Here is a 12,545-nt window from a genome sequence, read left to right as displayed (position 1 = left end):
TATTTCTTGCCAGAAGAGACAAGCACTAGATGTGTACAAGAATTGCAGAATCAATGAGAGACTCGTATGAGTTTGACCCATTTATATGCATAATATCAATGTTGGTCGGACGACTTCAAAAATGCCAATGTGTGTGTGTCAGATTTGCAAAAGTAGCGTTTTTTGGAGAATCCGACACGGTTGCGGCATCGAAAGTAAAGAGTCTGCGTAAGTCATATACCACTTGTTAGTCATGCTTCTTCTTTGAGATAAGGGGTACAATTAAACTTAGGGTCCCCATGTCAGTCCCCCTCACCCCCACCTACCAAAATGAAGAAATAGTGCAAGACTTCAGGAGGTCAAGCTAGTACAATAATATTACAGAAGCATCTTGAATTTTTCATATTGGATTTATTGTGGCTGAAAGGAGAAAAGAAGTAATGGATGTTCTGGGGCTTCTAAAAATTCGGGTTCTTAGAGGAAACAATTGGGAAGTTAAGGATACATTTAGCAGTGATCTTTATGTTGTTGATGTGGGTGGACAGGCATGTTTCCTTTTCTTTATTATCTAAGTTCTCTTGCTCATACTTTCATGTCTTTGTGACAATTTTCTGTGTGCTGAAAGAATCCAGCTTTTTATATTTGATGGTGGCTTTTGCTAGTCTGTTTTCTAGATGCTTCTTTCTCTTGTTTGTATGAGCATTGAGCAGGTTTCTTTGTGTTAGGTTGATATGTATTCCTTGTTCCTTTGAGTCTGGTTAAGTTTTTCTGCCACCCTCTTAGAATCCTTCTTGCTTGTTCTGGAATTGATCTGATTAGCTTTTGAAGCTCTCGTTTTTGTTTTTGATTGTGGAATGTCTATATGATATCAAGGCTTAGGCGTCATTTGTTTTCACTTAATTGAGGTCTAAATTTGAACTGTTCAGATCTTAGGCCATTAAGTGCATTAATCTACATTAAGATTTCAACACTTATTTGGTCTGAATAGGTAATCATTAGAATCTTGAACAAAGTCTTTATATCATTAAGACGTATTTTTGTGTGCATAATGTAAATTCTTCAAGCTCCTTATGCTTAATGTAATTCTTTTATTTGAGTAAATGACAGGAAATTTGGTTTATGTAAATAGGGCAAACAATGAAAGTAATCAGGCATATAATCTCAAAATTATGCTTTTGGATGCACTCGTACTGACCGCTTCACTAGAGAGCTTTTGCATCGACTTTGTTGGTATTTAGCAATTAGTCCCTTCCACCTCCCATTGTTTGCTGTGTGTGTATTTGTGAGGGCCTTTCCCCGGAACCTGTGCATAGCGGGAGCTTTAGTGCACCGAGCTGTCCTTTTTTGTGTATTTGTGAGGTGGGTCAGGGATCTCCTTAGAAATGAATTAAAACTTTAGATATGGTGCTTGATCATAATAAGCAAACATATTTTTATCAAAGGTGTGGCCTAGTGGTCAATGAAGTGGGTGCAAATTTGAAGGCTAAGGTTAAAAATTTAAACAGAACAAACATTTGGTGATTTCTTTTCATTCACCTAAATGTTAGTGAGCAAAGTTACTCAACACCGATGCTGGTGAGAGGTACAAGGTACCTGGTGGAATCGTCGAGGTATGTGTAAGCTGGCGCGAATCCCATTGTTATAAAAAAAATGACGTTATCTTGAACACATGAAGAAGTGCATTTTCAATGCTTTTATTTCTTTAATATAAAACACACTTTTGCTTAAGGTGTAGCCTACTGTGAAAAGAGATCTTAGGAAGACATTTTGCTTTGCCCTTCAGAGAAAGAATCAGTTCGTGACTAAATTGCAATTGATGCAAATTTCTGCTTAGAATGACCATTGTCTGCTCATATAGAATAAGAAATATTTGCTTGTTATTTGACCTTGGGGCTTTTTCTTTTGGGTGTGTTTGGTATGATGGAAAGTATTTTCCATGGAAAATGTTTTCCCAGAAAGTGTTTTTATAGAAAATAAGTTGGTGTTTTACTTATTTTCTTATGTTTGGTTATTGAGTGGAAAATATTTTTCAAAAAATATTTTATGGTGTTTGATTGGTGAACAGAAAATATATTTTTTTTCTACCTAAATTTTAACTTTACATGAACAAGTGGCTCTCTAATTAAAAATATAATATACTACACATTTTTAATCATTCGGTCAGTTTGTATGAGATGCGACTTCAACAATTATACATTCATCTGACCAAATTTAGAAAACAATGTAATTTTTTATTACGTATTAATAAAATAATTTATAATTATGTATTTTTTATTTTTTTTATTTATTAAAAAGTAACTTCTTAATACGATTTATGAAAGAAAAAGTTAAAAAGAGTGAGCTAGATGGTACTTGCTTTGACAAAACGAAGCATTAATTTTTGTAATTTTTTTTTTTTTTTTTTGTTAAGAAACGTAATAAAAAGTTAAAATTTATAAATTGTAATAAAAAGTTTTAATTTATAAAAGTTAAAAAATTTATAAAGTTTTAATTTATAGTTTTTTTTAAAAAAACTCGGTGTACTATCACATCACTTTTTTATATCAAATTATGTAAACGTAATAAATTATTACGTTTTACAGAACTTTTTTACTGAACACATCCGCTATCAAACCGTTAAAAAAAAGATATAAAACGTAATAAATTATTACGTTTAGCCTATTTTGATAACTTATTAAATAGGTGATCTATTTTGGTCATTTTATTCATATTTTGGTTTATTTTGGTTCTAAGTTTTCATAAGTCACATCTCAACATTTTCTAAAAAATGACTTTCATTGGCCCATGAGGGAAGTCATTTTCTTTCAAATGGAGGAAAATGAGTTCTGAAAGAAAATGAGTTCCTTTGGAAAATATTTTCCCAAAGTTATATTACAACCAAGGGAAGAAAACATTGTCCCTCATACCAAACACACCCTTTGTTTCGTCAAATTTGGTTTTTTTTCTCTTTTTTTCCTTCAAATAATTAATTTAAAAAACTAACAGTAAAATTAATACCCGTCATCAAAAATGTTTAATGATTTTGTGATTTAGTGAAGGGCATAGTTGGCGTGCAAGAACAACAGTTACTATATTGAGCTTTCTTTGATTCTCAAACTTACTGGATGAACAGATGGAATTACTTTCTATGCTGAGACGAGGACATGAAAGAAATAACATTGGGATAAGGAAGATCAGTCTTTTCCTGAATCTCATGGATAATAAAAGAAGTCATAAAAAAAGGAAGAAAAGAACTAGAGTTGTTCATTCCTTGCTTAAATTCTGCGCTTCTATTTACTTTAAACTTGTTGCGGCATCACTATCCTAGAAGGTTTATATTTAGGAATCATATTTGGTGCCCTATGCTAACTTTAATGGTATGGAAAAATTATCTTCAATCTTGAGACATTATGTCTGCTGGTACAGAATGTTGTGACATATATTAAATCACTCAGAAGAAGAAATCAAAGTATACTTCTTGCTAGATTATAAACTATTTCTTTCCAACGTCCATCAGTGTGTGCGTGAATGTAGAGCAAACCTCAGATTGGCAAGGCATTTAAATCTATATAGTTTAACTGCTCAGATCTCTATGTGACTATTGCATACAATTAATCTTTTCTGATGCCATCTCGAGGTGCTTGTTATTGGTATTAATCATGCAATTACATTACAGAGAGTGAAGACCAGTGTTAAAAAGAACAGCTGCAACCCTATTTGGAATGAGGAATTGACTCTAGCACTGAAGGACCCAGACATTCCAATTGTTCTTGTAAGCACCTATCAAAAATATAAAAATTCCCTCTTATGTTATTACAACTGAGCTATGAATACATATATCTTTAGGCTTAGATACAGTATCATTCATATAAGTTAGCATGACTATTAGAAAGTGCATCATAATTCTTGTAAACACATCGTAGTAGGTAACAACCAAACTAAGCCGTTACCTATTAGACACCAAAAGTCGTTAAAACATGTGCCTATTAAACACCTCACTGATAGTTTCTAACAAAAGTAAAATGTGTGATTTTTGCACATGCTATTACTTTTTCTTTTTTTCTTTTGGTTATTAACTCTCATATTCTCTTTCTCCTCCAATGAACTCTTCAATTTCACCATAGATTGACCTCCATGAATAGAGAAACCCGACTTCCTTTACCTGCCTCACATTCTGACCACAACTACTCTTCTTCTCAGTATACTCTTAATGTTCCTCCTGATTTGCATCACAAAAACAGCAAAGGGACGATAGTTACAGAAGCAGGGTCATTGAGGTTGAATTCTATCATGTTTATTGTTCTCTTCGTTAATGGAAACACCGTCTTTCTTCTTTTTCTGGCTATGTGTCTCATCTAATGTTGTACTACAGTTTGATTTTGGTGGACAAGGTGAGGACACTTTTAATTTTAGGATAGCTTTGTATTTAGTTGACACAGTTTCTTCAGCACTGGTAGCGGTGGCATCACCTCTCAACCACCCTCCTTTTTTGCCCCTCATCTCTCTTGGTTTCTTTATCGCCGTTCTTCTCTTCCTTTCATTCTGACGTTCTCCTTTTCTTTATCCATTTTGTGAAGGAAACAACAAAGGAAAAGACAGAATTCAGGTGAGGAATATCAAATTTATTTTCTAAAGAACAAAGGAAAGATTAAAGCATTAATGCAAACAAAAAAAAGAAAGAAAAACAATGACATTCGTCATTTTCACGCTCTCAACTTACAGTGCAAACCACTCCTTGTGCTAAGTCAGTGTGAGGCGTTTAATAGACACATGTTCTGTATATTAGGTATCTAATAGGTAATAGTCTTAGTTGAGATGTCTAAATGAAAAATTCGGGAACCTTCCGGTAGTTATATATGTATGTGGCCTAAGAAAAAGTTAACCTACATAGTGTACAAATTTCAAGCTGTCTGTTTTACTTTATATTTCCTGTTGAATTTCCATTATCATATTCGGGTTTCTTGAAATTAAGGAAATATTAATGTGGTATACGAATCCTTAAAGCATGGGTGATGTTGGTTTTTATTCAGTCTGTATATGACAAAGATACATTCACCGGAGATGACAAGATGGGTGTAGCAAGGATAGATATTAAACCATACCTGGAAATTCTGAAGATGGGCTTACAAGGCCTCCCAAATGGGGTCAAAGTAGATAGAGTTCAGCCAAGCAAGGACAACTGCCTAGCATGTGAGAGCTGCATTATCTGGGAGAATGGTAAGATGACCCAAGACATGATCCTTAGATTGCAAGATGCGGAGTGTGGTGAAGTAGAGGTCCAAATTGAATTGATCCCTAAATGTATCCCCAAGTGATGTGTTCCTTTCTTCGCTTGCTGTATTTTAGACTACTCTTTTGGAAATCTATAGTAGGAAGGTTTGAATGAGCAATGCGGCAGCTCATTTTTACTAATAAAGTGAAAGCTTTGAGTAAGACGACCAGTCCAAGGCTTAATGTACTGTTGTACTGTAAATCCTCATGTTAATGGTTCCAATCTGGATTGGTAGACCGAAGGACCGTAAATCCTCATGTTAGTTGTATCTGGCACTTCTCTGTTTACTGCAATAAGAAAACTGTTTCCTATAAGGTTAGCCCGCCCTTTAAATTTTAGGTTTGTTGGATCTTCTAAAAGTTCATTTTTACTATATCTTTGTGCTCTTTTCTGCTGACGTGCCTGTCAAGCACAGAATGTGCTTAGAGAAGTACAAAAATACAGAAAAGGAGGTAATAGGAACTCATAAAATTTAGGTGTTATAGCAACTTCGTGTATAGTTTATGGGTGTGTAGTGGCGGCTCTACCTTTTTGAAAAAAAGGCATCCGCCTCCGCCTTAGGCCACAAATTTGAGAGGCCTTATTTTTTTTAATAATAATAGATTACATATTTAAAAAAAATTAGTAAATACTATTTGCAGATAAAATAAACTTTTTATATAAAAGGAATTTAGGAGTTTGATATATCTAGTTTAGAGTACTTCGCCTCAAGAAATTAATGCATTGACTATATTATTAAGCATTAAATTGCATAGCTATAATTACATGCCAGGAACTGAGGTAATATGTATTTGTTATAGAATATTTTATAAACCTCTATCCACATTAAATCTTGTGTGTAAAATGTTGGATTTCAAGACTGAAACCATTCTTATGAAAATCAATTTTTGTAGGTCTAAAGTTGTTACTAGAAGACTTATTAAATGGGATGAAATTGACTTCCCAAAAAAATCCTCGAGGATGCAACCCCTCCTCAAAATAATCTCAATAGTGAGATTTCAGAAGTCGAACAGGCCGCTGATGGCACTGTAAATATCAGATTTTGTGATTCTTTGCCTCTACTTAATAGGGCTGATGATTTGCGTATAGCATCATCATTGAGACTAACGAGATCAATATCTTCTTACATATCCCATGTTGATTATATTGTTAGATCTCCATCTAGAGCTTCTACATCTCAGATTAGAGAAAGTTCTAAGATGTACAATATCATAATCAATAGCGATAATATTGCTACTGCAGTTTCTAATATGGATCTAACTGAATCTGAAATGGATTTTTTCACTGGTTTAAAATGAATTACAGCAAACTTGATTTTAGTTCGGGATCATCGACAAGAAAAAAGATCTCACTAGAGTTCTTAAAACCTAGATGGGAATTATTTTGAAAATAATTTTTCGAAAGTTTCAATAAATAAGAAAAATATGCTCTTCAGGAAGAATTCTATGCTGATCTTTCTGTACATAACAAAATAATTGTTTTTGTACCATGGTTCATGGCTAAGTATGTAGATCATTATATCTCTATGATTGCTAGGAATTTTAAGCTGGCTACTACATCAGTGCTCCCTCCCCAACAATCATTTCAAATTGAAAAAGATAATAAAGTAGTTTAGTTCACTCCTTTTGTCAAGCTAATTGAGAATGATACTGCGCTTATCACTGCTCAAAATGTCAATATGATGTTGAAACAACATAATTATGCTAATATGTACATGAGTATTTTAGGAGAACAAATTGTTTCTCTACATGAAAAAATTGATAAGATCCTATCTGAATTGCAAAGGATAGAGCATAGTGAAACTAAGCATAAAGGCCAAGAGGTTACTGCTGCTACCAGTATCCAGCTCCTCTTGAGATTAAGAATTTCAGGCTGAATAATGACTTCAAAAATATAGAGAAGTTATTAGCAGAAAAATTTAATGAATTACGAATAAATTCCATCCATGATAATGATATCACTGCAGAGGACAATACTGAGCATGTTGGTCCATCTGAGATTAATAAAATCTCAGACAAGTTTGCTAGGAAGCCGACCCAGAAAATGATTTATTATCCAAGGCCTACTCCTCAAGATGTGCTATTTGAGGAACAAGGATTGTATATTTTCCATAGTTTTAAATGTGATGAAATCTTTGAATGAAACGTAGATGGCCTATAAGACAAATTTCTACGATGGTACATAGAATGTTAATATACAGTACAATTTGCAAGGCTAAACCTGACATAAATGATAGGGATATAACAAAAATAATTACTGCTGGATTTACTAATCGGCTTAAAGGTTGGTGAGATAATTACCTAATCCCAAATCATAAAGGAAAAATAATGAGTTCAGTCAAACAAGACAGTAATGACACGAAAGTAATGAACGTTGTCTATACATTAATTATTAATATTATTGAGTACTTCTCTGAAAGATGGTCAGACAATAGTGAAACTATTAGGACTTTGCTCCAAAATCTTAGATGCAAGACTCTTATGCCTTTTAAGTGGTATAAAGATGTTTTCCTATCAAGAGTCATGAAATTACCTGAGAGTAATAATCCACACTGAAAGTCTAAGTTTATAGATGGTCTTCCCATGTTATTTGCAGAAAGAGTCAGGAAAATCCTTAGAGGACCTGATGTAAGTAGAAATTATATAATGCTTATATCTATGACAAACTTATAAAGGTTTGTACTCGAGAAGGATTAGGTTTGTGTAATGAGATAAAGCTAAATCGTCAAATTAAGAAATATCGTCTTAATGAAAGACAACAATTAGACGAGTTCTGTGAACAATTTGCCATGAATGTCCCTAAGAGTTCTAAAGAAACCTCTAGGTACAAAAAAAAGAAATTCTTAGAAGAAAGAAAGTCAAAGAGAATAGAGAAGAAGACCAAAAGAAAAAAGGCTTATAAATCTCGTGAAGAGTACAAAAAGTCAAAAAGACTAATGCTTGCTACAAATGTGATAGAGTTGGTCATTTTGCAAAAGACTGCAAAGTCAAAAGCAAGATTAAGAGTCTTACTTTGTATGAAGAAATTAAAAATTTTGTGCAAAATATTACTTATTCCTCTCCGAAAAATTCTAGTCCGGATCATATTGATAATGAGGAAAATGATTTCATAGAGGAGGACCTGCGCGATGTCTTCTGAAGATGAGTGTCTTCCATGTCAACAAGGGCAACCTTGTGAAGATGAAGAAGATGAAAATATTTTGTCTAACATTATCTCTCTATTTCAAGATATAGAAATAAACGTCTTGAAAGATGACAAATTAACAGCTCTTCTTGAAATGCTAAAAACTTTGAGAAATGAGAATAACAGACCATCTACTAGTTATTCTCACACCCAAAAAAAATCTCCCTTGATTTCTTCCCAAGAAGATCCTTATACCATGACAGAAGTAAACAAACTTCTAAAGGAAAGGCAACAGGCTGTTGAGATACTAGCCACAACTCAAGATCTTAAGAAAGAGGTTGAAAACCTCAAAATGAAAATATCCTTACTTAAGAATCACCATCTGACTTTAGATAAAAGAATTTCTACTTTAGAACACCCTACTGCAATATCTAACGAAATAAGCCATCATGATTCTTTACCAGAAGAAGATTTTCGTCAGACACTTGAAGCTGTTGCTCAACAACATTTTTATGCTAAAGTAACTCTTTTAATTGACTATAATTATAAAAAAAAATTTACAGCTCTCGTTGATAGCGGGACAGGCTGTAATTGCATCAGGAAAGGTCTGATACAATCAAAGTATTTTGTCAAGACCACTCATGTTGTTAGAAATGTTAGTGGTAATAAAATGGGTGTAGAATATAAAATCTCCAAGGCTTTTATTTGCCAAGATAAGATTTGTATGCCTGAAACTTTTGTTCTTATTAAAGATATTACTGATGATATCATTCTGAAAAAATCTTGGTTTAGCCATATATATCCCATAACATGGTGGGATAAAACGGGTATAACAAACACTTTTCAAAACAAACATATTAAGTTTGAATGGTGTGAACCCCCATATATTAGATATTTAAATATAGTAAAAAAAAGAATTCTTTCTAAAAATAAGCAAATAAAATTTTAAAAAAATAAAATTTACAGTTTAACTATTGATCAAACACTTCAAAATTCAAAATTGATTAAGAAGATTGAGTTTTTGAAAAATCAATTTTCAATTGATATATGTGGAGACCACCCAAATGTCTTTTGACAAAGGAAAAGACATATGGTTAGTCTTCCTTATGAAGATAGTTTTCAAGAAGAAAATATTCCTACAAAGGAAAGACCTTGCCAAATGAATGCTGCATATTTAAAATTATGCAAAAAAAAAATTGATTCTCTTTTACATAAAGGCCTCATAAGACCTTTCAAATCTCCCTGGCCATGCACTGCTTTTTATGTTAACAAACATGCTGAACAGGAAAGGAGTTCACCCCGATTAATTATAAATTATAAACCACTCAATAAAGTCCTTAAATGGATCAGGTATTCAATTCTGAATAAAAAAATTTATTGGATAGATTGCAATATGCTCTTATATTTTTCAAACTTGATTTGAAATCAGGTTACTGACAAATTTAAATAGTGAAAACAGAAAAATATAAGACTGCTTTTAATGTTTCATTGGGACAATTTGAATGAAATGTAATGTCTTTTGGACTGAAAAATGCACCTTCAGAATTTCAGAATATAATGAATGAAATATTCATGCCTCATAGCAATTTTATAATTATTTATATTGATGATATTTTGGTATTCTCAAAAATCATAGAAACACACTTCAAATATTTGGATCTATTTAAGAAGATCATTATACAAAATGGCTTAGTGATACCGAAGTCAAAGATGTTGTTTCAGACAAAGGTCAGATTTCTTGGCCACAATATTGATCAAGAAAAAATTATCCCTATAACCAGAAGTATTGAATTTGCTTCTAAATTTCCTGATGAAATATCAAACAAAATTCAGTTGCAAAGATTTTTGAAAAGTCTAAATTATATATCTCCTTTTATCCAAGATTTGATAAAAAAATACAACTATCTTGTATGATAGGCTGAAAAAAAGTTCTAATGCATGAACTGAAAAACATACTCTTGTAGTGAGAAATATTAAAGCAAAGGTTAATAACCTACCCTGCCTTACTTTAGCAAATTTCAATTTAGATAAAATTATTGAGACTGATGCCTCAGATATAAGTAATGGAGGAATTTTAAAACAGTATTTCCCACAAGACAATCGAGTCTATATTATTCAGTTTTATTCTGAAAAATAAAATGATAGTCAAAAAAATTATTCCACAGTAGCTAAAGAAATTCTTGCTATTGTTAAATGTGTGTTAAAATTTCAAGGTGACTTTTATAGTAGGAAGTTCTTGATAAGAACCGATTGCTAGCCCGCTAAATTTATTTTTAATAAAGATGTGAAACATTATGTTTCTAAGTACATGTTTGCAAGATGGCAGGCCCTGTCAGCCCCATTTGATTTTGACATGCAATATTTGAAATGATCAGATAATAATTTACCTGATTTTTTTACTCGTGAATTTTTAAACAGATGTTTTCTATTATGACATACAGGATGACATCACAGGCATCCTCGTACAGAGAAAAAGAAGGAAGAGGTAGAGAAAATAATATCCTTGTCCGAATTGTAAATCAAAGACTTATTGCCTCGAACATTACAAGTTCAAGTTCAGGTTCGTCAAGTATAAATACAGATGAACAACTGTATCAACAATTTTTGAATTTTATGAAATCAAAATTCAAAAGCAAGAGGAATTTGATGTTCCTTCATATGCTAGTGCCTTAAAAGACACTAATAAAAATATTGAGTTGTATGAATGCAACAAAGCAGAAGAAGTCATATTACTTCTTGAGCGCCATGATCTTAGATGGAAAGATAACCCATGAAAACTTATGCAAAAATATTTAGATAATACATTTTACACTACGGCTACATAAAAATACCGTAGACATTATGAAACTATATTACCTTAAATTGCTTCTTCAAAAATTCAACACTGCTATACAAGTTGAGCTATCAGAAAGAATTATAATTTTTCTTAAATTATAATCAAAAAGATCTTTTCTCATGAAGAATGGGGTTTGAGTACCCTTAAAAAAAGAATATGTTCTGCCTGAACAACAAAAAGTTGCAGTTAAGTATAATTACTTGGACTATGTAAGTTTTGATAAAACTTTTCTATGTGAGAATCCTGAAAGATCTCATTCATGATTTATTAAAGTTTGTTGAAATGTCTACAAAAAAAGCATACCAAACTGGTTTGTTAAATGGTGGATTTTGCATGGTCCTTCACAAAAAATATTGTCAAAGCCTTTTAAAAGTTTCTATAATGATTGGGTGGAAGTATTACTAATACTGCTTGAAATGCAAAGAGAAAACATATACTTTGAAGGTATATCAACAATGTAGGCTTTCATTGAATTTTTTATTTTTTGAATCTTGAAATGGTCTACAGAGGTAAAATCAAATCCTGGCCATATCCCTTGTTTAATGAGAATTTATTACATTAAATTCTGAGAAAAATTAAATCAACAAATAGCTGAAGAAAATGTCCATAGCCACCAATTAACTGAAAAAATCAAAGCTACCATAAATAATTATAAACAGCAGAAAGAAACAACTTCTCTTTATGAATTAGAGGAACACAGTCCATTCTGAAATATTACCCAAAAACTTCAAATGAAGAAATAGACAATATCTAAATCAGAAATCCTTGCTTCATACATGGAGGAAGTTTAATGAGATTTAATGAAGAATCTCTATCAAGGATATTCTTCAGATACGTCAATATCGTCAGCAGGTCATGAAAAAGATTGCTAGGCTGGGGAATCCCAAAGTATTCAAAGTGATGAAGAAATAAACTGGATGCTTATCTTGCAAAATTTCAAGACATCCTGAAAGAATCTTCCACGTCCACAAAAGACAAAGGGAAGAAATAAACAAAGGACCCCACAACTACTCACATTATTGGGAAAACAACCTTGATGGCAGATGGCTTTTGAAAAAGCAAAATAGTAAGGGCCATTAGCTTTCTGATAAAGCAAGAGCCATTTGTAAATAGTAAAGGTCAAATAGTAAAGGCCACTTAATTTATTTTATTATTTTATTTCAATATTTTCATTATATAAGGAGCCCAGTGTTAGTAGAAGAGGACAGGTTTTGGAGAACCCTTCTCTCTAGAATACACACTCTCTCTCTTGTAAAAATATTCTGAGTGTGAAATAAAAAGCTCTTTGCTTTTGAGCACAATCCATCCATCTTAAGGTTAATTTAGATTTTTGTATTTTAATTTTATATTTACTTC

At 32.3% G+C, this 12,545-nt stretch overlaps 1 protein-coding gene and 1 long non-coding RNA gene across 3 annotated transcripts in view; both read left to right on the top strand.

Moving 5' to 3' along the window:
• The first annotated feature begins 184 nt into the window (after nt 1–184).
• LOC107848190 (protein C2-DOMAIN ABA-RELATED 10) lies at nt 185–5,544 on the top strand. Of its 2 annotated transcripts, none has more exons than XR_007047351.1 (3): nt 185–207; nt 3,635–3,730; nt 4,989–5,544. XR_007047351.1 is itself a non-coding variant. In XM_047399670.1 (3 exons), exons 1-3 carry the CDS (start codon nt 420–422, stop codon nt 5,271–5,273), a joined length of 486 nt encoding a protein of 161 aa, XP_047255626.1. In that variant the 5' UTR covers nt 321–419; the 3' UTR covers nt 5,274–5,544. The 2 variants fall into 2 exon arrangements, 1 of the variants encoding a protein (XP_047255626.1); XM_047399670.1 differs by lacking the exon at nt 185–207 and adding an exon at nt 321–524.
• Nucleotides 5,545–12,409: 6,865 nt separating this feature from the next.
• LOC124888675 overlaps nt 12,410–12,545 on the top strand; it is a 3,492-nt gene continuing 3,356 nt past the window's right edge. Inside the window, exon 1 of the long non-coding RNA XR_007047350.1 lies at nt 12,410–12,505. This is a non-coding gene — a long non-coding RNA (uncharacterized LOC124888675). The remainder of the gene's footprint in view (nt 12,506–12,545) is intronic.

The sequence above is a fragment of the Capsicum annuum genome, chromosome 11 (genome assembly GCF_002878395.1).
Source record: "Capsicum annuum cultivar UCD-10X-F1 chromosome 11, UCD10Xv1.1, whole genome shotgun sequence".
NCBI classification, from domain to species: Eukaryota; Viridiplantae; Streptophyta; class Magnoliopsida; order Solanales; family Solanaceae; genus Capsicum; species Capsicum annuum.
This window is presented reverse-complemented; position numbering and strand designations above follow the sequence as displayed.